The sequence below is a fragment of the Elephas maximus genome, chromosome 26 (genome assembly GCF_024166365.1).
Source record: "Elephas maximus indicus isolate mEleMax1 chromosome 26, mEleMax1 primary haplotype, whole genome shotgun sequence".
In the NCBI taxonomy this organism is placed as follows: Eukaryota; Metazoa; Chordata; class Mammalia; order Proboscidea; family Elephantidae; genus Elephas; species Elephas maximus.
The window spans coordinates 24,371,226-24,397,664 of record NC_064844.1 but is presented as its reverse complement, the minus strand read 5'-3'; the positions used below and the strand labels follow the sequence as shown (position 1 = coordinate 24,397,664).

At 36.2% G+C, this 26,439-nt stretch overlaps 1 protein-coding gene across 6 annotated transcripts in view; it reads right to left on the bottom strand.

The window, feature by feature from the left end:
* Positions 1–26,439, bottom strand: part of MAP4K3 (mitogen-activated protein kinase kinase kinase kinase 3) — a 237,823-nt gene that overhangs the window by 41,788 nt on the left and 169,596 nt on the right. For 5 of the 6 annotated variants that reach the window (XR_007515515.1, XM_049870292.1, XM_049870294.1 and 2 more), the window contains 8 exons: positions 24,368–24,426; positions 23,021–23,083; positions 12,471–12,529; positions 6,895–6,933; positions 5,144–5,197; positions 3,965–4,007; positions 2,204–2,369; positions 1,263–1,375 (listed from right to left, as the gene is read on the bottom strand). Coding sequence is in view for 5 of the 6 variants with exons in the window: in XM_049870292.1 (XP_049726249.1) it covers positions 1,263–1,375; positions 2,204–2,369; positions 3,965–4,007; positions 5,144–5,197; positions 6,895–6,933; positions 12,471–12,529; positions 23,021–23,083; positions 24,368–24,426 (596 nt within the window). In the remaining variant the exon portion in view is untranslated. The remainder of the gene's footprint in view (positions 1–1,262; positions 1,376–2,203; positions 2,370–3,964; positions 4,008–5,143; positions 5,198–6,894; positions 6,934–12,470; positions 12,530–23,020; positions 23,084–24,367; positions 24,427–26,439) is intronic. The other variant, XM_049870295.1, reaches the window with a different exon arrangement.

Genomic DNA, 26,439 nt, shown 5'->3' with positions numbered 1-26,439 from the left:
ATCTGATAATACAGCCATGGGCATATTATTTCAGAATTAGTGCAACAGCTATTTTAACTAACTAGTTCCTTGTCCTAATGAAAAAAGGTAATGGAACAGTGACTTAAAAATGCATACATAAAAATCCGTATGTCTCTCAAAGGTTATTATATTGTGTTGCAGAGTCACTAAGTTGCACTTTTTGTATTAATAGTTTAGCAGGGCTGCTAAGATTTAAGCTACAAAAGATTTAAGATTACAGTGAAATCTTAAAAAAAAATTTTTAACAAAGTACAAAAACCTCAAGTAATGTGCTCACTGCACAAATCCATAGCTATATGCATATAAACTATTTAATAAAACCAAAAAAGCCAAACCCACTGCAGGTCAGTTGATTCTGACTTACAGCAACTCTGTAGAACAGAGTAGAACTGCCCTATAAGGTTTCCAAGGCTGTAATCTTTATGGAAGCAGACTGCCACATCTTCCTCCTGAGATGAATGTATTAGGTGTATTATAAATTTCTACAAAAATTAACAATAAATATGAGTACATACAAAACTTGAAAAAACATACTGTCTCAGCTCATGATCTCACTGGTATCTGTTAAAGTATTAGGGATTTAAAAAAATGTTGTTTTAAGTTTTATGATAATAGATGAATGTCTTCCTATCATTAAGGGTAATTTCTTTATAAATGTTTAAAATTATTAATCTTGTATGATTCCTGGTAAAATAATATTCATGTTTTAATAATCATGTCATAGCTTATCTAACATCTGTACCAGGAGTCTGATTTTACCTCATCTTATATCCACTAGAAAATAATCCTAGTTTTTCTCCTTTGTTAGTTGTTTTCTTTGAATAAGAGCAACAATACTCCAAATGGTGTAATCTATAGTTAGATCTGTCTTGGGAAAGAAGCTATAGCTTTCCTTATCTGTCCATGGCCTTCTTTCTATAACTTCTTGAGACTATAAGGGGAATTTTAAGAGTCACTTCTCATTAATGAGAATAAGAGTTATTTTCTGAATAATCACAAGAATATTAAATGGTTACCTGTATGTTGAAAGTCACTATATAATAAATTGGTCTAAGTAATTTGAACCACAGAAGCCATTATTCAAGTTTACATAGCAAAGATACATTTTTCCCAAGATTGAAATAAAGTATCAGTGTACTAATTATAAAATATACAATTGCTGTAATTTCACTATTAGTGAAAAACTACCTTGTTAGTGAAAGAGGAAGCAAAAAGTAGAGCTTCTGAATATAAATACCTACTGGTACATCTTTCTTTTCTTTCCTTGAAAGGTTTGTGCCTCTACGTTCAGTCTGTTGTTGATGTAATGAGCCATCTCGTTCACCATTTAACTGGAAGGAGCTTGTTCCATTTCCTTCAATAAAACGTGTTTAAATATATTTAAAAAGAATTAATTTTCACTAAGAAAACTATCGAGTAGGAAAGAAAAATATTAACTCTGAGACATTTTCAATCTTCATTTGGGATCGCCCACTCAGAGTATTTATAACTGATGTAAGAATTCCTAAATATATGATTCTCTACTCATATCTCTACTTTTGGCATATAGACAAATTAAAATTCACATTGTATATAAATATATATGTTTGAGTTAAAAAGATAAAAACAAAACATTGAATTTGTAACTATTTTCAAGAGGGGTGGAACTTATGTTATCCAAGAAGCTTTTTAGTTGCTCTTTTTTTTAATTGCTTCTTTTGCATAATACAGAAGAACCTTTACAGAGCTAAAGCAGCAAATTCCACTATTTATTAGGAGCCAAATACCTAGCAAACAGCAATCATCATTTTCGAAGAAGTAATTAAATGAAATAAAAGGGTTAGACAAATTATCTTCTCTTTTCCTAAAACAGAAGTAACATACAACTAAAACATATCTTTCTTGTTTGTTCACAGTTAAATTGCTACTGTTTCTCTCTAAATAAATGATGCACTGGGCATAAACAAATCTCCAAAGTGGGAAGCTGGATATAAAATGAGAAACAACAGGCAAAACATTCCACACTGGGTCAAAGGTAACTCTGCATAAAAATTTACCCTTCTAACCATGAGGCAAAAAGCTGAAAACGTCACTCTATTATATAGTCACCACCCTCCTTCTCCCCTCCCTCAAAGGAATATCAAATAATCTCTTAAAAGAAAGATTTCTTCCATTTTACTTCAGGTCTCCCTCCCCAAATTACCTAAAGCAACAGACTTCTGTGGGGGTAATCTGGGAGGTGGTGGTCTAGGCGGAACTTGGGACAGTTTTGCTGGGCTCTCTGACGTGGGACACCGCTTGATCGTTCCCTGATTGTCATCCTCGGCCGAATGAGAATGAGGTTCTTGGGGTAGAGAGATGCACTTAGGCTGCAACAATGCACAAAAAGAGACCAAGGATTAAATGTGAAATTGTTTTCCTAAAGTAAATATTATTACACATCAGAGGCTTTGGCTTTCAAACTATGTTCACAAGTTTCAAGGATATGCAAATATCTGATTCAGATTTATCTTAATATACTCAATTATTTAAAATACATCCTAAAAACACACACTCAAATGATGTGTCTCTCAGGTTTTGCTTCTGTGCTCCCCTCCCTCCAAAATAAAGAGGCCTCTATGTCTTCCTGTTAATTTTTTTTTGCAATCCTTTCCACTTAAGACTTACCAAATAAAAGTATTCTAGTCTTTCTGATTTCCTCCAGTTTAAATGAATCTTTTTATTTTAAATATTCAGGCTAAACAAAGTTCAAACCCTTAAGCTAATCTAAACTGTCTCTTTTAGAGGACTCAATCTTTTGTGTTAACGCTTAATCTTTCAGACTGGGAGCAGGGGGAAAGATCAATTAAAAGTTTATCCTACTGGAGAATACCATCACAGTAGGTGCAGATGATGGCAATCTCCAGCCGGATGAAAGCTTGGAGAACTTATAAATTCTTATAAACCTGTCCCTTATTAGAAAGGTTGCTCAGAACATATCTCTTTAAAATTCAGATCCCTATACTTCTGCTGGAACTCTGATGGCACAGTGGTTAAGTATTCGGTTGTAACCAAAAGGTCAGCAGTTCAAATCTACCAGCCGCTCCTTGGAAACCCTATGGGGCAGTTCTACTCTGTCCTATAGGGTAGCTATGAGTTGGAATTGACTTGATCGCAACGGGTTTGGGTTTTTTTTGGTATACTTCTGCTAATATAAAACTAAATAAGCAAGTACAGTATTATTTACCTGTGTGAATCAAGATTTTCTCAATAGTGTATAAAATAAAAATGGAATACAGAAATACATTGGATACCAAGATGGGTTGAGATTGTAACTCATTTATAACCCTTGATTTTAAATCTTAAAACAGCTTCACTGTTCACTTTGTAAATAAATTTGTTATAGAATAAATTTATACTGCCATTATCTATATTAACTAATTTTACTCTCACGACAAACCTATCAGTTGGAATTACTTTATAAAATTATTATTTTATGCTGATCTTTTTGATAAAAGTATTTTATTGTTAAAAAATTGAAAACTACTATCCTATTTTGTATTTTTACTTTAACAGTATCATTTGAAATGTAAACTTCTGTGATGATAAGTTCATTCTCAGGAAACCAGTTAGCAGTAGACTGTAGGTTTTGAGGCAAAAAAATTTTTTTAAGTTAGTTTTTCTAATCTTAGTAAAATAATGCTAATCGAGCAATACAATCATTTTCAGTATAGAAACTTGCAGAACTTTTTAGAATAAACACTAAATGACAAGGTGAGTAATTTTTAAAAAATCAACGAAAATAATGACAATCATCTACTTTTTACAGTTAATCACTTGCTTGTGGTTAAGGACTTCATGATGTCTCCTGGTGAATCCCAAATAAAATAAGCTACTAAATAACTATCAATACAATATTAAAGTGGCAGAAAAACACCACCCACCCACACACCCAAAATTCAAACTAAAAAATAAATCCGTCTACCTTTGGTGGCAAAGGAGGTGGAATTTTTGCTTTCATGGTTGAACTAAAAACACAAAAGTTTAGAATCAGAACTCTTTATTTTTAAAACAAATTATTACTAAAATACAATTACTGTTTCAAAGATACGGAAGAAAAACCTGCGTAAGTGAGGACTTTTTTTGGTAAGATTATGAGTTTTCCAAAATATTTCCTGATATATTGCAAGTGAGGTGTTATTCTGAAGTATACCGGGTAGACACACTTTATTCATTTCAAATACTACACTGTAATTAAAACTGGAAAACAGCACAATTCCAGTTTATATCAACTGAAAGGTAATAAATGTAGGAATTTAAACAACAACTTGTTTATGGAAAAATCGCAGAATGACATAGTATAAAGTATATCACATCATAAGCTTCATTTTTCCTACTAAAATATCTTTGATGAAGCTCATCAAAAGCTATATATGTCCTCCATGAAATTATAGCAGAATTTGCTTGACCGAGGCGAAAATGCACACCAACTTAGAATCAGAGTTTTGCAAGTACCAAGAACTAAAAGATGATTAAGCACAAACGTCTCCTATGAGGAAACCAAGGCCCAGAGAGGTTAAGTGACCTGATCCCAGGTCACAGAGTAGTGAGGTGGGAAAGAAAAACCTACGTCCCCAACTGCTAGTCAGGTAGCTCCTATCACTCTACCACGCAGCTACATTTTTCTTTAAAAAAAGAAAAAACAAAACAAAAAACTGAAAGGACTAAATACTAATGCATATGTAAGTGAAAATACTCCTCCTTTAAACATAAACGTTTATATCCAAATGTGCTTATTTGAAACACATCAGATGAAATTTAATCAGCATATAATAAGCCTCTTTGTAGTCACAGTAATAATTATAAAAAAAAAAAAAAATTATAGCAGCTACCAATTACCAACTAATTTATAAGATGAAACTACAACAAAAATTTACTGTCCTTGTTAATGCTTATGTAACTTGTTTATAACCAGGTTTTCTTCCTTCAGAGTTCTGTATTATCAACTAGAATAGAGAAAAAAGAAACTGTGGTACAACCCACGATACTGCGTTACTAATATGACAACAGTCATCCACATTAAGACATCAGACAGACAAAGCCATGTGATGTGGCACTTTTTCCTTTACCAGAAACAGAAATGAAATAAACCTCCAGCACTTACTGCTTAGATTCATCATCTTCCCCTTCATCATCTTCTAAATGTGCCACATGTCCTCTGAAGGAAAAAAAAAGAAAAAAAGGGCTAATTCCATTATTAAAAGGACTTTACCAAAACCTCTTAAGAAAGTTTAGACAGGGAGACTGGAACCCTTATGCACTGCTGGTGGAAATGTAAAATGGTACAACCACTTTAGAAAATGATATGGCGCTTCCTTAAAAAGTTACAAATAGAAATACTGTATGATCCAGCAATCCTACTCCTAGAAATATATCCTAGAGAGATAAGAGCTGTGAAACCAACAGACATATGCATGCTCATGTTAACTTCAGCATTATTCACAACAGCAAAAAGATGGAAACAACCTAAGTGTCCATCAATGAATGAATGGATAAACAAATTATGGTACCTACATACAATGGAATACTACACGATGATAAAGAAAAATGATGAATCTGTAAAGGATCACACACAAAATGGATGAATCTGGACGGCATTATGTTGAGTGAAATAAGTCAATCACATAAGGGCAAGTACTGTATGAGACCACTATTATAAAAACTCATCAAAAGGTTTACACACAGAAAAAAATAACCTTTGATGGCTAAGAGGGAGAGGGGATGGGGAGGGCAAATTACTAACTAGATAATAGAAAATCGTCAGTTTTGGTGAAGGGAAAGACATCTTACAACATAGGGGAAGTCTGCACAACTTGATCAAGGCAAAGTCATGGAGCTTCCTAGACACATCGAACACCTTGAGAGACCGAGTTGCTGGGGCCAATGGTCTCGAGGGACATTTAGGTTGAATGGCATAACACAGTTCGTAACAAAAATGTTCTACATCCCACTTTGGTGAGTAGCATCTAGGGTCTTAAAAGTTTGCGAGAGGCCATCTAAGACACATCTATTGGTCCCATCCTATTCGGAGCACAGGCAAATAAAGAACACCAAAGACACAAGGAAAATATGAGCCCAAAGGACTAAAGGACCACATGAACCACAACCTCCACCAGCCCGAGCCCAGAAGAATTAGATAGAGCCCAGCTACCACCACTGACGGCTCTGACAGGGATCACAACAGAGAGTCCCGGACAGAGCAGAAGAAAAATGTAGGAAAAAACTCAAACTCACACACAAAAAAGACAAGACTTACTGGTCTTACAGAGACTTGAGGAACCTCCAATACTACAGTCCCTGGACACCCTGCTAACTCAAAACTGAAGCTACTACCCCCGAAGCCCACTTTTCAGACAAAGATTAGACAAGGCTATAAAACAAATAATAACACATATGAGCAACACGCTTCTTGATTCTTAATTCAATCAAATACAGAAGACCAAATGGGCAACTCCAGTTCAAAAGCAAGACGAGGCAGGAACAGACAAAAAAAAGAAAAAAATACTGGACAGCTGGGCATGGGGAACCCAGGGTGGAAAGTGGGAGAGTGCTGTCACACTGCAGGAATTACAATCAATGTCACAAAACAATATGTGTATAAATTTTTGAATGAAAAATGAACTTGAGCTATAAACTTTCACCCGAAGCACAATAAAATTAACAAAAGAAAGTTCAGAAAATGCAGAAAGGGTTATTACAAGACACAATTTTACTCTTTCTATGTCTTTATAGCATAGACTCAGAACTTAAAAGAACTCAACAGAAAAACACCTTAAGCTACACTGCAGAAGGGGCATGCTGACATTATTCATCTGTGTATAAAGTATTTTAAGTGTAACTAAATATTAAAATTACCGCTGATGTAATTCTTCTTCAACAGACTTCAGGAGACTCCTTATAAGAAAAAACAAAAAATAATAAATTAACAAGGAAAAGAATACCAAGTATATATTTTCATCATTTAACCTTACTCGTGTGTTTTTTAATCATTATTTTTTTGACTATTTACTTAAAATTTGCTCCAAAGATCATCTCTGAACCTCAAAACATCATGTTATATTTAATATTTCCATTTTCTACAGCTAGTATGTATTTTAAAGGAACAAAATAAATCCTAATGCTTATTGAAAAATGCCAATTCAAACAGAAGACAACCCACCATGAAATGTCACAATAGGACTGACAAAACAATAATTGCAGGGTCATAGTCAGGGGTGTCCAGGATCCAAATTTTACCCTGAACACTTTACCTGACACCTGAAATTATATTTTCTTTTTCTTAAAATAAGGAAGGTGACACACTCTGAAAAAAAATCATGCTCTCAGGCAATCCTGCAAAATGAAGCTCAACATGTTGGATCTCTCTGCAAAAGCATGCATGCATGTGATGTGAATACATGAATGTAGCAGCACTTTGGTTTCACAAAAGACACTCACTTACCTGAAGTATTTGTTCTCCAGTGGTGTACTGGCAAACACATTTACACTTTTGGGAGACTAAGCCTGTATCAGACCAGGTGTGAGGATTTTACCATTAGGAACAGTACATAAAAACTTTGACTTTTCAGGGATGTAAGACAGCACTCGTAGCATTCCTGAAGTTCCCTTATTTTCACTGCAAGTTCATGCAGCATACCTATGTTATACTCTTCACACATAAAAACTCAAATAGCCTTCTTAACACAAATGCGATAGAGAGAGACAGGGTTACTGATAAATTACGGGGCTAAGGATGACCCAGCAGAAAACTTACTCTCCTCAAAAATTGTAAGGTAGCACCTTCTAATCATTTTTCCTCAGAATATATATTAGGAAAAACTACCCCTGGAATTATCAAACACATAACCCGAGCAACTGAAAGGTATGCTTATCTGCTATAAGCAATTAACAACAGATTTTAGTCGTCAAAGATTTTAACTAGGGCAGCTTCATAACAACATAAATTTTGAATAACAAAATGGTAAATGACATCGGAAAACTAATTAGAAGTTCTATTTTGAAGACAGAAAAATTGAGGTACCACAGTCAGATCTATTATCTTTATTCACAAAGCTCTTCAAGGGCTCTAGGAAGGCAGTGGCTCCTGCCTTAGAGGCAGTATAGCAAAACGGCTGCAGGCTTGGAAGGAAAGACTGCCTGAAACGGAATCCTGCTTCCACCATCGTAAGCATCGTTTCCACAGCTTATATGGTTCTCAAAGTGCGATCTGGGAACCCCGGGGGTCCCTGAGTCCCTTGCAGGAGGGAGTTCTCACAATACTAAGGCATTTACTTTTTCCACTCTCATCCTCTCGTGGTATACACTGAGATTTCCAGAGGCTACAAGATGGGTGATACCACAACAGAGTATGAGGAGATAGGAGAATTTAGTCGTCTTCTATTAAGCTAGACATTAAGGAGATCTGCAAATTAAATAAAATGATACTTTTTTTTTGCTAAATACTCTGTTTTGGATCTCGACAAAAAGTTTGCTGTATTACACTGACATATACAAAGCTTCTTATTGCAGTTATTTGCTGCCTCTAGGTTTCCGGACAGGAATCAAACAGTGCTATAAGAAGGTACCATGAAAAGGTGGCATCTGAATTGGTCCTTAAGGACAAGGAATTTTGCTTTTAATACACAGAAAAAAATTTGCTACTTATGGTAACATGTAATGGGTATTTTATTATTTTTAATAATAAATATTTTTTAAATTTCTCAGTTAAATTTCCAATACAATAAATTTTGATGGTTATAATCCATATGATCAAAAGCTCTTTGGAGTCCTTAATAATTATTAAGACTGTAAAGGATCTTGAGGCCAAAATTAAACATAATGTCTGAACTGTATGGTGGTGGGCTTTTATAGCGTTTTAGAAGATATGAAAAAATACTTGTTTCTTAAGCACATGACAGTATTTTTTGAGGCACTTCTTTCTTTAGTAGGGAGGGAATTGAAACAGTTTTACTTTCAGTTTTCACATTTAATTGTGTTCGTATGGCATTCCACTTTTTTAAAAGGAATCTTCCTAGGAATACTGGATTCTCTAAGAGTAAGAGAGAACAGCTTGCGTAAGAGACCACAGGAAAGCACTAGTTAATGATCTACTGACTCATATATCTTTTTTATTGTTGAAAATTTCCTATTATGTGTTAAGATACTTTGTAAGCAAAGTTGCAGAAATCATAAAGCCTTAAGGAAACGTAAAATGTATGGTTTGCTTTTTAGTTTCTATAAAAGAAAAAAAAAAGGAACATGGCTAAATTTGCTAAAACAGTAACTGCTGTGATCTGAGGGCACTGGAGAGAAAGTGATAGGATGAATTCACCACATCCTGCCCTGCACGGTACACGGTGTCGCTCACGACTCACTGATCTGCTCGGAGTCTTCTTTATGGAACTTGTAGGAAGTAAAAAACGAATCAAAATAAAAATGACGCCCTCAGATACTGAATTACTAAGGCAATCTAACATGACTAGAAATTTTTGATAAATGATTAAAAATGGAAGAATGTACAAACACAGATTCAACGGATGAAGTGAAGAAACTGGTATGGAGAGAAGCCTAGACTCCCACCAAAACACTCCCCACATCTCTGCATATTTGAGATAGCTAAAGAGTTTGTGCTACTGATGGCTAAAATCTTTAAGAATTGCTGAACTGCCCAGAAAAATCTGTAAGTACGACTTTGAAATAAAAACAAAACAGAACAAAAAACTCCCTATTTCTCTACAACGCTTGAGCTGCTTCATTCATACTATTTACTTGCTCATAGAGTAGTAACTTATTCCAAAAACCAAACCCAGTGCTGTCAAGTCGATTCCGACTCATAACAACCCTATAGGACAGAGTAGAACTGCCCCATAGGGTTTCCAAGGAGCGCCTGGCGGATTCGAACTGCCAGCCCTTTGGTTAGCAGCCGTAGCTCCTAACCACTACGCCACCAGGGTTTCCAGTAACTTATTAGTTGCCCTTATTCAACTAATAACCAACCCGCTGTCATTGAGTCAATCCCGACTCATAACGACCCTATAGGACAGAGCAGAACTGCCCCATATGGTTTCCAAGGAGTACCTGGTGGATTCGAACGGTCAAACTTCTCTGATGAGCAGACGAAGCTCTTAACCATTACACCACCAAGACTTCCTATTCAACTAATAAGTGTTTGCTAAATCCTTTGTTGTCGTCGTTAGGTGCTGTTGGGTCAGTTCCCACTCACAGCGACCCTATGTACAGGAACAAAACGCTGCCCGCTCCTGTGCCATCCCCACAATTGTTGCTGTGTTTTTTTTTTTTTTTTTTAAGCCCAGTGGGTAATTTGAAATCCTAAATGTACTACTTTACTGCTTTACAGTAATTCCATTTCACTCTTAGAACCCTATGAGATAGGTACTTTTGTAATTCCCACGTTACGTGAGAAAATGAAGGTACATTCTCAAACTCACGTAGCTTACTGGGACAGACAGCTCTGCCTCCGGACCTGGCATTCACTGCTACTACAACAGTTTGTAAAACAATAGTTTGTACCAGGAATTGTGTGATTAAATTTGCTCTTTTCACTATAATTTAAGTCATTAGAGAAAAATTACTTGAAAAATTCTGCTGTACATTAAAAAATAAATCAGAAATAATTTAGTTTTCTTTTAAAAATAGTATTTTGTTGAGTTTTTCATAATTGGTCAGAAAAGTTGACCCCAGTAATATCAGAATTCAAAAGAAAAGGCAACCCAGTATGCTTTCTGTTTAAAAGCAAAACAAACCTCATGTAACAATTCTAATTAGACAGCGCCTGTACGGTCTGGAATAGGTAGAAACCCACAAATGGAAATCTGTCTGCCTATTCACCTTTGGAGAAAGCAGGAAATCCTGTGAGTTTTAAAACACTGCCTAGTCATGAGAATAAAGCAGACATATCAGTACAGTAAGAGAAGTGCTACATCCATGCTCATGTCACATGTATGTATACGCCTGTACACAAAACACAGCCAAAGGTCAAGCTTTTGGCCAACCTACCTTGCCCGTGATTCGTTATACAGAATACAGTTCCTTAAGCAGGGATCCAATTAATCAAAAAATGAAGGTTGGGCAAATTATTAACATTTTACCTAGCCAAAGTAAATACATACTATGAAAATGTCTAACACTCAAAAATCAAACAACGGGAACTAAGGAATCTGCCAAAACGTTTACCGATAGTTATACTTTCCTATATTTTTGCAAGGATATAATTTAAAAAATATATTTAAAATAAACCAAAAAAGGTAAATAAACTAATTTTACCAAATTAAAAGTCTGTTAAAAGTACACCAAAACTTGCTATAACAGGGTCCTTAAAACTGGTGGGCTCCTATTTAGATAAAATAACAAGAAACGCACTTCAGAATTTTTTGATAACTCATCAAGAGACAAATTTTCCTGCCTACCCACAAACTAAGACAAGCTGTCAATTGCAAACAGTTACTATTTAGATAAAATTTCATTTTCCTACTAGGGAAATTTTACACTTATTTTCCATTTTAGAAATCATAATTAAGGTTAATAAAAAAATTCACTAATATTTAACCAACGTTCAGCTTAAATCAAAACTAATGCATTTCTCCAGGTTGTCATTCTGTGTTGGAAAAATACAGTATATTAAAAAAACATTTAGCTTTATAAAATATATAAAACTCTAATACAATGGAAACTTTACTTTGAAATTTTAAGTTTTTCTGGTTATTAAAATAATCTCTACATTGCTGGGAGATTTTGACAATTTAAATAATATTCCCTTATAAACTAGTAGTTTGCATAGGTAAGGACAGTTTATCCATGATTCGTTAGCTGAGCGTACAGGGACTAGCAGAGTCCTATCTTCTGCGTCTTGCTAACTTCATCATTACAGCTTGTAAACTGCCTTTTTTGTTTTAAATCACTGTGCTGCTACTACCTGTGTCTGGTGTAGAACAGGCACTAAATAATTGCTGAATTTATTTCTTGCATGAATTGAAAACTCTTAAGACATCAGACACACATTTTAACTATTATCTACTTTTTAAAAGACTCCAACAGCTAAAAAACCTACAATTTCTAAATAATTTGACCATTTCAAGCTGTTTTTATAGTAGCCAACACATGCAACAGATGTACCAAATCAAGTTTTGTGAGGAATAAACAAGTCTACTTTACAGGTAAAATCACTAAATTGCTGCAACACATATTTATCTTCAGATGGAATTTACTTGGTTTTCTCTAACAAGTTAGGCCTGCAGAGTAGCTGGATATAAAAATTTAAGTTCATCCGCCTGCTGTGACAATTAACTAAATACCTAACAATATAGCAATGAAAAAAGTTAAAAGCATATTGTAAAATATATCTACCAGTCCAGCACAAATAATAAAACATACAATATTAAAGACAACTTAATTATTCTTGTGTTTAAATTTAATTTTAAGAGAACTTTACTTACTTGTTTGCACCTAAGAAGTAACTACCTTGGTGTCCTTGTCCATATTCTAGTTGTAGATCCTAATAGTACAAAATAAAATATTTAGTAAAATGGTAGTATATCACATATAATGCACTAATTATATTATTTTTAAAAGAGAAACCTCACACACCAAATAAATCTGTATTGCTCTAAGTTCTTAAAAAGGAGGCATGATAGGACTTCAACAATAAAGATTTTTAGAAGTTTGTAGTCCTGATTTAATTATTATTATTTAAGTATTTTTCCAGGAGTTCATTCAAATAATACCTACAAGTTTCATTTTTGGTTGCTGCTATTGTAATTAACATAAAAATCTGTATTTAAAAAGAAAAAAGCTCAAATAAGACATTTGCTCCAAGCTATACTGAAGCAAAACTGATCAGAGAACAACCAACAAAAATCTTGGTTTGACCTTTTATTCGTGGTCTGAAATAATCATGTATATAGACACACATTCATATATATCTACTGTTGCTTCAAGTAGGTCCTAATTTTTAAAGATGTAAAATAAGGTGCTTTTTAAAGTAAATTACATATGTGAACCTGTACAAGATTCTAAGTTGTACTGAAGGACTTTTAAGAATTTTTTAAAAGAGTAAATAGTTAGCAAAGCTTTAAATGAATATTATTAAAGAAGTTCGTCAAGTATTTAATCATATCTACTGAACACTGCAGGGCTGTGCAGGGTTACGGATTAAAGTTTAAAGGAATGAACAATACATGTGGCTATATACTCAAACGGCTTCTCTAGAAATTAAACGTGCTTTCCAACCATGGAAAGTACAAAGCAGTCTTTTTTTTCCTCTCTTTTTTAAGCCATGGTATTTCAAGCCCTGTTTTAACCATATAAGAGAATATTTAACATTTTAAATGAATTTTATTTTCATTAGAATATACTGTACTTAAAATGCTCTGATTTTTATACGGCACTCCTCCTTGGAGAAGCCTTCTAAGACTGTCCCAGGCAGACAGTGCGAACTTTGCCGTGTTTCCACAGCATTTAATACATAGTTCTCCTCCAGCACTTACACTGCACTTTAACTAATCTATTTACAACTCGGTAAAAACAGTAGGCTGGAAAAAATACATACATGTAGCAAGCAGGCTGTAAGTTCCTCAAAGGAAGGCAAACTTTCAAATCCATCTTACTTTCTGGCAGCCCAGGGTCTAGCACAGTAACTAGCACACAGTCACTAGGCCCTAAATAAATTCTGGTTTAATCCATGCTTATTTTCCTATCAGCAGATAACTAACACTTCAGTCTTGTTAAGATACAAAATATAATTTTAGATCACAAAGATACTAAGGCTGGGAATGTAAAAATTCTAAGCAATGCATTAAATTGAGGTGAAAAGCACTTTAAAATATGTGCTCCAAGACATCAAAAAGTCTGATGAAAATAAAAATCAAAATTCTGGTTTAGACAAGGCTCAAATTTTGTCTTCTTCAATATTTGTGTTCTGTTATGCATAATAATAAATGTTTCGCACCTGTGACAGAAAAGGTAATATACAATAAACAAAAAAGCTGGTTGACTGTCACACTGGTCTCACATGAAATTCTGATACAAAAGGACACCTGTCTCTTTCATTTATAATGATAAATTTTTAATGGGATAAAATCACTATGCTGTCACAGGACTGCTACACAATTGTTATACTGAACAACAATTCAGGCGGTCATGACTTAATATAAAAACCTGAAGCCATTGAGTAGATTCCAACTCATAGCAACTAACAACCATATACGGTGGAGTAGAACCACCCCATAGGGCTGCCAAGGCTATAATCTTTACGGAGAGGAGCCCCGGTGGTGCAGTGGTTAAGCACTCAGCTGCTAACCAAAAGGTCGGTGGTTTGAACCCATCAGTTGTTTCACAGGAGAAAGATGTAACAGTTCGCTTCTGTAAAGATTACGACCTTGGAAACCCTATGGGGGCCATTCTACTCTGTTCTACAGGGTCCCTACAAGGCGTAATCGACTCAATGGCAATGGGTTTTTTTGTTTTGGTTTACTAGATGGTCGTATCATATGGCCATCCTTTATAAGCTAAGTAAGAATACATTTGAGCATGCCAGGATAGGAAAAAAATAGCATTAATCATGCATCAACTTATTAATGAACAACAATGTTTAACTACACGGTAAAGTCAAATAAGTAACAACAGGCACTGAAAACATGCAATGGCCTAGTACAGATTTAACCTGAAGACTCAAAAGTTCAAGTTGGTTATCCCAGTTCAATTAAAGTTTCTGGGTCAAAGTCCCAACTTCAATGGTTCCTTTTAATGGATGGAGGAGTGTTTCTAAAGCTAGGATGAAGCTGCTAAGAAAACACGGTTTGAGAAAGAGCTGAAAAAGAACAAAGTGGCTGAAGCGGAACACTGGAAAAGGAAAATTGTCAAGAAAATCTCACTGGAGTTTTCTTTAAATCCCTTCAGAAGATTACAGAACCTATGCCTGATGAGAAAACAGCAAGATCGATAGAATTGATACAGTTGCTCAAACAATACAAAGGAAATAAATGCTTCAGCATTATATCTAAACTGAGAAAAAAGAGAACATTACGGCATGAATAAGGTTGTTAGCAAGGTGAGATCCCTTTTCATGTGGCAGATAACTTACAGAAGTAATCAAGGAATGAAGCCAGGAAAAGTCAAAGTCAAAGATTCTGTATTTCTACAAAAGTCAGAGAAGCAAGTGGAAACAGAACATTAACTGATTAAGCAGTATTCTGACTAATAAAAGCAGAAGACTTAAGGAGCTTAAAACTGAATAACGTGACATCTGTGATGTAAATTTGGAAAAGAACTTCAGCAGGATAGGTTTGATATTCTGTAAAATGTTCTATCGCTGTGCAATTCTGATATGAGACTTTCCTTGAAATTCTTTTCATAATTAAGGAAAAACTTTAGCAACCACAAAACATATGTTTTATAGTACTAGTTTAACAGATTTCAGTTAACAAAGTTGGCATTTACTGTTTCTTTTCCAGAAAAAACTTAATTGACTTAATTCAATTTTGACCCAATTCATGGGGAATTTTAAAGTATCCTTAAATGTGTACTGATATTATTAGTCAGGTATAGCTTTCTAACATGTATTCTGTCTTAATTATAATTTAAGTATTTCATTCTCAGTTTTTCAGGGATACTACAAGCTTCTTCAGAGCAACGGCTATGTTACTACTTCTTTATACTCTTCTATAGCAATTAACATAGTGTTTTATATATAATTTTCAATGTATTTTTCACTGGTGTATGGCTTCAAATGCCCAATAAAACTGGGCAAATTAAAAGAAAAAACAGCTTCAAATTAGACATATTTGTAATATAATCTTTTAATCTAAAGACAGCATTTTGTAGAATAAACCAATTTTTATGGTTATGGACAAAACTCTTACAATTTAATTATCATGATATAATGAGTTTTTTGTTTGCTTCTTCAATGCAGGTAACAAATTGACTTTTTCAAAATTAAAAGACCTTTCTTAATGATTGCCAATTGTACAAATCAAGCTGTTTTTCTGGCTTCATACATTATGATCACCTGAACTTTTCGTGATTAAAAAAAAAATCATTTTATTGCAGTAAGAAAAATTGGTGTGTAATTTTCTAAATTTATTTTAAAAATCGTAAAATATATACATTCAGCAGTTAAAATAACTACAAATCATTGATGATAGGGAACTTTTAAGCAGCAAGATCTTTAAGGGGTAAATGTCTATTCTGGGTTCCAAAAGATGTAGGGCTGCCATCGTGGTGCGAGGTAAGATTTAGAGATTTTGCGTTCACCAGGGTTCTAGTGGCTGGCAACAGGCATTTGGAAGAGTTGAAGTTTTGTCCACAATACCAAGATTTTAGGATTGATGAAATTAGGAGATTGAAATAACAATAGAACGTATATGTTGATTAAGAGAGAATGAGAGTAAGAGAGCCTGCCCAGTATTAGTGATAAAAACTATAGTGATAATGTTGGGTAGAGGCAATATGGCACAGTGGTTCAAGTGTGAACTCCTGAGCTAGGCTGCTTGGGTCAAACCTCAGCTCTTACTTTTTAGCTTGGTGACTACAGACCAATTTGGGCTTCTTTGTACCTTAAATCCATTTGTAAAATAAGGATAATGGTAAATGAGTTAATACTTGTAAAGTGTTTAGAATAATGCCTGGCACATAAACAGCTCCAGAAAATGTCAGCTATTATTATCATTAAGAGTGAGTTTTTTAAAGCTGATTTTATGATAGAATCTGACAAAGGCTTCATTCATCCCTCTTCTACCAGAACTGTCCACAAGCTAACTTACCTCACAAGATTCCTCTCTATTCAAAGCCCTCCTCTGTCACAAAACCCCCATCAAATGTCCCCACATAAGAAACTCCTTAGCACTGGGGACGTGGGAAAGCTGGGGTAGAGTAGGGTACACTTCTAGGGAAAAGAGCCACAATAACTTGGTTCAAATTACTAGGCTGGCTCCACACAAAGGTACAGAAACAATATTTATAACTCTAAAGTATTGTTTCTGCATTGTTTTGTTGTTGTTGTCTTTCCTGTATACGGCATACTAATAAAAAGAGTTAAATTCTTTATTCTGTGGTCTTTTATTGCCACAACAGATTTCACTGTCATTCTGGCTTGTTGTTGCTGTGTGCCATCAAGCTGATTCTGACTCATAGCAACCCTATATGACAAGAGTAGAACCGCCCTATAGGGTTTCCTAGGCAGTAATCTTTACCGCAATTGATGGTCTGTTCCACAGTCAGCACCTAGCCTTGTTCTAACTGATGATACTGAGCTTTTCCATTGTCTCTTTCCACAGATTCCTGTGAATTCCATACATGAAGAAAGCAAAAGGTCATTAAAGACAAGAAAGAAATAAAAGACCAAAATGCATGTCAGAAGAGACTCTGAAAATTGCTCTTGAATGTAGAGTAGCTAAAGCAAAAGGAAGAAATAATGAAGTAAAAGAGCTGAACACAAGATTTTGAAGGGTGGCTCGAGAAGACAAAGTATTATAATGAAATGTGTAAAGACCTGGAGTTAGAAAACCAAAAGGGAAGAACATGCTCAGCATTTCCCAACCTGGAAGAACTGAAGAAAAGATTCAAGCCTCAAGTTGCAATACCGAATGATTCTATGGGCAAAAACTTGAAAGATGCAGGAAGCACCAAAAGAAGATGAAGGAATATACAGGGTCACTGTATCAAAAAGAACTGGTCAATGTTCAACCATTTCAGGAGGTGGCATATGATCAAGAACCAATGACGCTGAAGGAAGAAGTCCAAGCTTCACTGACGGCACTGGCTAAAAACAAGGCTCCAGGAATTGACGGGACACTAATTGAGATGTTTCAACAAACAGATGCAATGCTGGAAGCGCTCACCTATCTATGCCAAGAGTTTGGAAAATAGCTACCTTGCCCACCAACTGGAAGAGATCCATATCTGTACCCACTCTAAAGAAAGGTGATCCAAAGCAATGTGGAAACTGTTGAACAATATCATTACTATCGCATGTACATAAAATTTTGCTGAAGATAATTTAAAATCACATGCAGTAGTACATCAACAGGGAACTGCTAGAAATTCAAGCCGGATTCACAAGAGGACGTGGAATGAGGGATATCACTGCTGATGTCAGACGGACCTTGGCTGAAAACAGAGAATGCCAGAAAGTTGTTTACCTGTGTTTCATTGACTACACAATGGCGTTCAACTGTGTGGACTGTAATAAATTATGGATAACACTGCAAAGGATGGGAATTCCAAAACACTTCATTATGCTCATTCGGAACCTGTATATAGACCAAGAGGCGGTTGTTCGAACAGAACAAGGGTATATCGTGTGGTTTAAAATCAGGAAAGATGTGCATGAGGGTTGTATCCTTTCACCATATTTACTCAACTGTATGCTGAGAAAATAAACTGAGAAACTGGAATATATGAGGAAGAACAGGGGGCATCAGGATTGAAGGAAGATTCATTAATACCTGAGATATGCAGATGACACAACCCTGTCTGCTGAAAGTGAAGAGGACTTGAAGCACTTACTGATGAAATCAAAGACCACAGCCTTCAGTATGGATTATACCTCAACATAAAGAAAACACAAATCCTCACAACTGGACCAACATCATGATAAATGAAGAAAATACTGAAGTTGCCCAGAATTTCATTTTATTTGAATCCACAATCAACACCTATGGAAACAGTAGTCAAGAAATCAAACAATGTATCGCATTGGGCACATTTGCTGCAAAAGACTTCTTTAAAGTGTTAAGAAGCAAAGATGTGCCCGTCAATAGACGAATGTACAAACTGTGGTACATACACATAACGGATACTATGCAAAGATAGATAACGACAAATCCGTAAAGCATCTAACGTGGGTGAATCTGGAGGATATTATCCTAAGTGAATAAGTCGATCACGAAAGGACAAATATTGCATGTGACCACTATTATAACAAACAAGAAAAGGTTTACACAAAGGAAAAAAAAAAACCTTTGATGGATTCCAGGGATAAGGCAGAGAGGGAGGGAAAATCACTAGATAGAAGACACTTGTTAATATTGGTAAAGGGAAAGGCAGTACACAATACAAGGCAAGTCAGTGTAGCATGACCAAGGCAAGGGAAGACACTGAGAGGCACACAAGAATAAAGGACTACTATGGTAATTACTATACACAGACAATCCTGCAACAATAGTATTAAAGGACAGTAATTTACAAATGGATACACAGGTAAGTAGGCATGCTAAAGAGGTGTGAGAGGGTGTAAGGGATCACACCCACCTGCAGATATAGGTTTGCCGGTGGATATTTCTACATACATGACTGTACGTACTGCATGTATATTAATATAGACAATATAGTACACAAGGGGCATAGCCATAGAAACTTTTTAGGCATAACAAAACACCTCGCGGGATAAAGCTCCTAGGCTCAAAGGTGAAGGACCATAGACTTGGGGGACATCTACATCATTTGGCACAAAGTTCATAAAGACAATGCTCGGCATCCTGCTTTGGTGAGTAGCATCTGGGGTCTTAAAATCTTGTGAGTGGCCACTGAAGATACAACTATTGGTCTCTTCCCGTCCTGAGCAAAGGAGAATGCAGAAAACCAAAGAAATAAGGAAGCGATTAGTCCAAAGGACTAATGGACCACATGAACCATAGCCTACACGACCCCGAGATCAGAACTAGAAGGTGCCCGACTATCACTACTGCTCTGCTAGAATCACAACAGAGGGTCCTGGACAGAGAGTGAGAAAAATGTAGAACAAAAAATCAAATTCACAAAAAAGACCAGGCTTACTGGTCTGACAGAGACTGGAGGAACCCCCAGACTGTGGTCCTAAGACACTCTTTTAGCCTGGAACAGAAGCCATTTCTGGAGACCATCTTTTAGCCAAATAACAGACAGGCCCATAAAATAATAACATCCAAGAGGAATAGGTTTCTTAGAACAATTTTTTTTTTAATTTTTATTGTGCTTTAAGTGAAAGTTTACAAATCAAGTCAGTCTCTCACACAAAAACCCATATACACCTCGCTAACCCCAGACCCAGTGGCATCAAGTCGATTCCGACTCATAGTGACCCTATAGGACAGAGTAAACACTCCCAATTACTGTCCCCCTAATGAGACAGCCTGCTCTCTCCCTCCACTCTATCTTTTCATGTCCATTTCGCCAGCTTCTAACCCCCTCTACCCTCTCATCTCCCCTCCAGGTATGAGATGCCAACATAGTCTCAAGTGTCCACCTGATCCAAGAAGCTCACTCCTCACCAGCATCCCTCTCCAACCCATTGTCCAGTACAGTCCAATCCCTGCCTGAAGAGTTGGCTTTGGGAATGGTTCCTATCCTGGGCCAAGAGATGGTGTGGGGGCCATGACCACTGGGGTCCTTCTAGTCTCAGTCAGACCATTAAGTCTGGTCTTTTTACGAGAATTTGGGGTCTGCTTCCCACTGCTCTCCTGCTCCCTCAGGGGTTCTGTTGCATTCTCTGTCAGGGCAGTCATCGGTTGTAGCCAGGCACTAGAACAATCAATTTTATGAGACCAAAAGCAAAACGACTGCCCAAAAGGATAGATGAGAAGGCAGGAGGGATAGAAAAACTGGAAGAAAGGAAATGGGGAACCCAGGGTGGCAATGGTGAGAGTGCTGACACATTGTGGGGGATGCAACGAATGTCATGGAACACTTGATGTACAAACTACTGAATGGGAAAATAATTTGCTCTGTAAACTCTCACCTAAAGCACACACACACATGCACAAAAGCCAAACTGTCACTTTGAGAACTACTGTGCCCCTGACCCAAGCCATGGCATTTTGGGTCACAAATACGCAAGCAAATGCCAGACAATGAATAAGAAAGACCAAAGAAGAATTGATGCCTTTGAATTATGGTGCTGGCGAAGAATACTGAATATACCATGGACTACCAGGAGCATGAACAAGTGTGTCTTGGAAGGAGAACAGCCAGAGTGCTCCTTAGAAGCAAGGATGATGATGTTTTGTCTCACATACTTTGGACATGTTTTTAGGCGGGACCAGCTCCTGGAGAAGGACATCATGCTTGGTAAGGGTCAGTGAAAAAGAGGAAGAAGGAATGAAATGGACTGACACAGTGGCCACAACAATGGGTTGGAGCATAGCAACGATTGTGAGGATGGCACAGGACCAGGTAGCATTTCATTTTGTTATTGGGGGGTGGATAAGGTTGCTGAGTCAGAACAGACTCAACAACACCTAACAACGACAATCCTTATAGGATCAGATCATCAGGTCTTTTCTACTGAGGAGATGCTGGTGGGTTTGAGCCTCGGACCCTTCAGTTAGCAGCTGAGCATGTAACCACTGTGCCATCTAACTCTGAAGAATTTTTTAATCCGGCGATCATTCTTTTCTTAAAAATGTTCCATCTCACTTGTCCCCTATGATGGCTAATTCTCAAGCCTCATACTTTCTGGCCTCTCTAGGCCATTGGACACGTTCCACTTTCTTTTGTGACAGTGCACCTACTGACTCTCCTCCTAGCTTTTCAACTATTTCTTTTCCACCGCCAATGTTGCTTCTACTTCTAATTACTAAACACAAGTATCACCCAGTATGGCAATCAATTTTCTGCCTTCCTTCTTCAGTTAGGTTTGAACCACAGAGAACATATGCAATGGTTTCATCTATCCTTTCCTCTCTGGTGACAAATCTACCTCTTCTGAGCTAACTCCACACTTCCAGGAGGAGTATGACATCTCTCAAAACTGTGTTCTGTGCCTATGTCTGTTCCCACATTAATTTCTATGAAACTTAGAAGTCATTTCTCATTCTCTTCCTGAAGAATCTATAGTGGTTCTTAATACTCTACTGAAATTAGCCTTAGTCCCTCCCAGAAGCTAGATAAACCATATCAGCCCATAAGCGCTTCTCCTTTTCTGACCTCCTTAGGACCATTATGTGTCACCCTCTCCTCACTGACAGAGGCAATCCATTATGTATTTAGGCCTGTGGCTAAGAGTTTATACGTGTAGGTATTTTCTGGCCAACAATACTGCAAGTTCCCTAAAGAATGAAATTACATCTCAAATCTCTCTTAGTTCCTACAAATGTTATACGGTATAAATTTAAGTATTCATGTAGAGAAATCATTTAAGTCAACGAGAATTGAAAATTTATGTTATAAAGGCTGAGAGGAGGGAAAATATAGGAAAATTCAACTCAAACCGGCATGAAAGTGGAAACTGGGAGGAAATATGGGGGAAACTACGGTCTCTGGCCAACTACAGAAGTAGAAAGTACTATTTATTTAATATTTATCAAAGTTAATTTCCCATTTTTAAGATGATCTTAATATAACTTCAAGGATGTGTTATAATCCAAATTTTGGCCTGAGAAAACTGGATATGACACAATGTTGCAAAATTAAAATTTCATCTGAGACTGGTTTTATTGTTAACTAAAGGGTAAACTGGAGTCCTGGTGGCACGGTGGTTAAGAGCTCAGCTGCTAACCAAAACGTCAGCAGTTCGAATCCACCAGGCGCTTCTTGGAAACCCTATGGGGCAGTCCTTCTCTGTCCTAGAGGATTGCTATGAGCCACAATTGACTCGATGGCAACAGCTATGGGTAAAGGGTAAATTATTTCTAAAAATTATATATATGGTGTCTAGTTCACTAAAACATGTCACATTATTAAAAACCGGACATTCTTATAGGGAAATACAGTTTCTAAAACAACACACTCACATCTGAGTGAGAAAATTAAATAGTAATGGTTTTCACTAAAAAAAGGAAAAATATTTTTATTTATTACAACATTATCACATATATGAGTAGGTTTTTTTTTAGCTTGTTATAAAAAAATACTATAATAGTTAATACATGGAAGTTTGCAAAATGATAGCAATTTATAAAACAATGCTTAAAATGGTTCATTAAAACTGGACAAAATGTTTGATCTTAAAAAAAAAAAAAAACAAGTAAGACTAAAACAGTGCTGACAAAGAAAATCAGAAGATGAGAAATACCAGATTAGATCTTGCAGTGTAGTATATTTCTTCTGAACTGTCCAAAAAACCATCACTGTCGGGCTGTTCAGCAGACAGAGACCAAAAAACCCAAGTTATTTACACTCAGACTAAAAGCCACACATTCACAAAGGGAAACTTTCACAAGTAAGCCCTGGTAACATCATTTTATTAAGGCAAATACAAAGTCCAACCATATTAAGCAGTTTCTAACAAAGCAGCATTGCAACACTGTTGCTCTGTAAGGGGGTTACTAAATTAGTACACAATTTAAATACATGCAATGCCAACTCAAAAAGACAAACAGAAAATAAACTCAGACTGCCTTAAAAAAAAATTTATAAACCTCATGCCTACCTTTTCTTGACTTTATTTCTCTACATAAATATCAAGTTTAAGTATTCTAATATGATCATTTTAAGAATCTTCCTTTCACCTTCCCTTCCTCCAGGCTGGTATACTGCATTAGAATAACTCTATAAAATAAAAGCTAAAGATTCCCTTTTTATACTCGTACTTTAAACTAGTCAAATGGGTTAAAATAAACATTAAATTTAATGGAAAAGTTCCTACTTATATCCTTAGAGTTTATTAAGTCATTTTCTAATTATTAAATACAAAAGGAGGAAAATGAAACATTATCTGAGCTCTGGCAATGTAATTTCATGAGGCTTAATTTCTGTCTGTTTTTTTACAGTCTCATTTTTTAATTCTTCCATAGAATATTAAAATCTCAAATATTTGGGAAGTATTTTGCTTTTAAGACTACATCTAACATATTATCATATATCTGCAGAAGACTATATGAAACAGTAACAAAAGAACCATGAAAACAATGTTCATGGTTAGCAAGTCTGAAATGAATGACAAATTTATCTACTATGCATGCTTAGTCTCTCTTGAATTTTAACACTCTACGCAGATTTTATTCTGCCTTGATGTTTAGAAAACTGGTTTACATTCTTAAAACATTGCCCATAAATGGACTGACAAGATGTACTTTTATGAGTACATTATTCTAGTTTAAAACCTTGGCATTTATCCTAATAAATAGAGACACAAAAAGCCCCAGAAAACTGGAAAAAAAAAATTAAAAGGTCAGCATTAAAAACATCTAATCAAAGAATGGCAAACCTATCAAGTTTCACTGAAAATAATTTTGAAAATATTATATTTCAGCAACACAGATTTATTTATTCTCAATTTTAGAATTACTTACCTTTTTGCTTCCCCCATATACTTTTGAAAATATTAATAACTAGAATTTTTAGCGAGTACCAATATAGTCACAAAGACAAGTTAAAACATTCGTTTTCAGTGTCAACACTCCAAGACTATACTACTTACAAGTTCATGATGTGGTTCTGTCTCTTTCCTTAAGGGTGCGTCAAATTGTACTTGACCAACTAAAAAAGAAAAGTCAGGATCTGTTTCTACATTCTTAATGATATAATAATTTAAAAAGTCACTCCATGGCAAAATATTTAACTTTATCATCGATCATACACCTGAGCACAACCCAAAGATTTAATAAAACAATTTGTTAGCTGGAAAAAGCCCAAGAAAGTTTAAAGTTTGTTAAACAATCGGTTAAGCCTAGGCTTTTTTCATGGTAAAAAAAAGTACATGATCATCAAAATTATGTGTATGTTACCATCAAGCTCGACTTGCCACCTCAGTGTAATCTAGCATAAGATAGGGACAATTTGGCTTGGGGTGTAGGTGGACAGACAGCAGTTGATGGGGAGGACTTGTGGAAGGCAGACTGCAAGATGGCCCCCAGTAATTCCTGCTTCCTGGGATTCACAACCCTGTGAAGGTCCCTCCCACGTCATGCCAGGGTTGGTCTGTGTGACCAGAAGAATACCACAGAAGTGATGGCATATCGCTTCCATGATGCTGCTTTTGCCGTGGACTCCCTCAGACCAGTTGCTCCGGAGGAAGCTATGTTTGAGCAACCCCGTATCAAGGAATTAAAGCCTCCAGCAACAACATGTACATGAGCTTAGAAGCAAATCCTCCCGCCTAGTCAAGCCTTCAGGTGATTGCGGCCCCAGCTGACATCTTGCCTGCAACCTCACAAGAAACCCTGAGCCAGAACCATCCAACTAAGCCGTCCTGCGTTGCTGACCCTCTGGATCTGTGTGAGATAATAAATGGTATTGTTTCAAGCTGCTACATTTTAGGGTAATGTGTTACACGGCCAATAATTGGCAATACGCTACTACAGCCAGAAGAACCCGTTAAAACCCGAGACGTAAGTTAACTGTACTGCAGTCACCTCTCCCTTTGCTAGTCGACTGTAGTGAATGTTTCACTGTCTTTACCTTCAATTTACCTGTAATATCTCATTATTATCATCCGTTGTTACAACTGCGGCAAAGAACTCAAAAGCACTGAGATAAAAGCAGCAAACATATCAAAGTTCACCTAGTAAGACCTTCAGCCAAAATAGCAATTCTCACCCAAGGTGGGGAAAAGAGTGGGGTTTTGAAGCATAACCACTTTCATAATTGTTTTGATTTTAACTTAGTATGTATAATTTATTTTGAAATGTTAGTACCAGTTAAAGGAGACCATGGAATTTGAATATTTAGCAGTAGAATGCACAAATAAAGAAGGTTGAGAAACAGAACCCTGTAAGATCTCCAGTTGTATATGAGTGTGAACAGCTATTATGACCCAGATACCAAATTTTGGCCCTTGAGATAAATAGGCTCTTATTAAGAATGAGTTCCTCACACCTGTTCACATATGATTATCAAAGGTTACAAAATAGCCTTTAGTATTCAAACTAACACATACACCACCTTGATAGAGGCCTACAGAACAGCTCTCACCAACACTTGTCACCAGATGGCAAAGTGAAATCTGCAATAAAGTTACATGCGGGTGCCTCTCCCTCTAGACTGTGTAACCACTGACTGTAGGGGTACAGGGGTACTGTCTCACTAACTTCAATAACAAGGACAGATATTCAATACCCCTATAATTCTGTGGACAGAAAATGCATTCCCAGAAAAGGGAACCCTAGAGCAAAGTCCCTGTGGAGATTGACTCTCTACAGTTTACACTGGTATCACTCTTCAGTTCTCTTCAAATTCCCTAAAGTTACGAAGAGCTTCTGCCACAGAATCAGCTACTATTTACACAATGTCAGTCAATCATTCCAGGCTGCAGGGCTGCTTATGACACCCTTAATTATGTCAAAAAACTCCTACATAACTGTATTTGTCAAGTGGTCCTTATTTATATTTTACTCTCTGGAGGAAAACTCCTTATATTCTATGAGACAGCTCCAGCATTGTCACTTCCTGACCTTTCTTTAGCCATCGTGGTCACAACTGATCCTACTGTGGCAGACAAGTGGAGCCACAGTGAAGTAAACACACACTCAACAGAATACACTCAACTCAGGA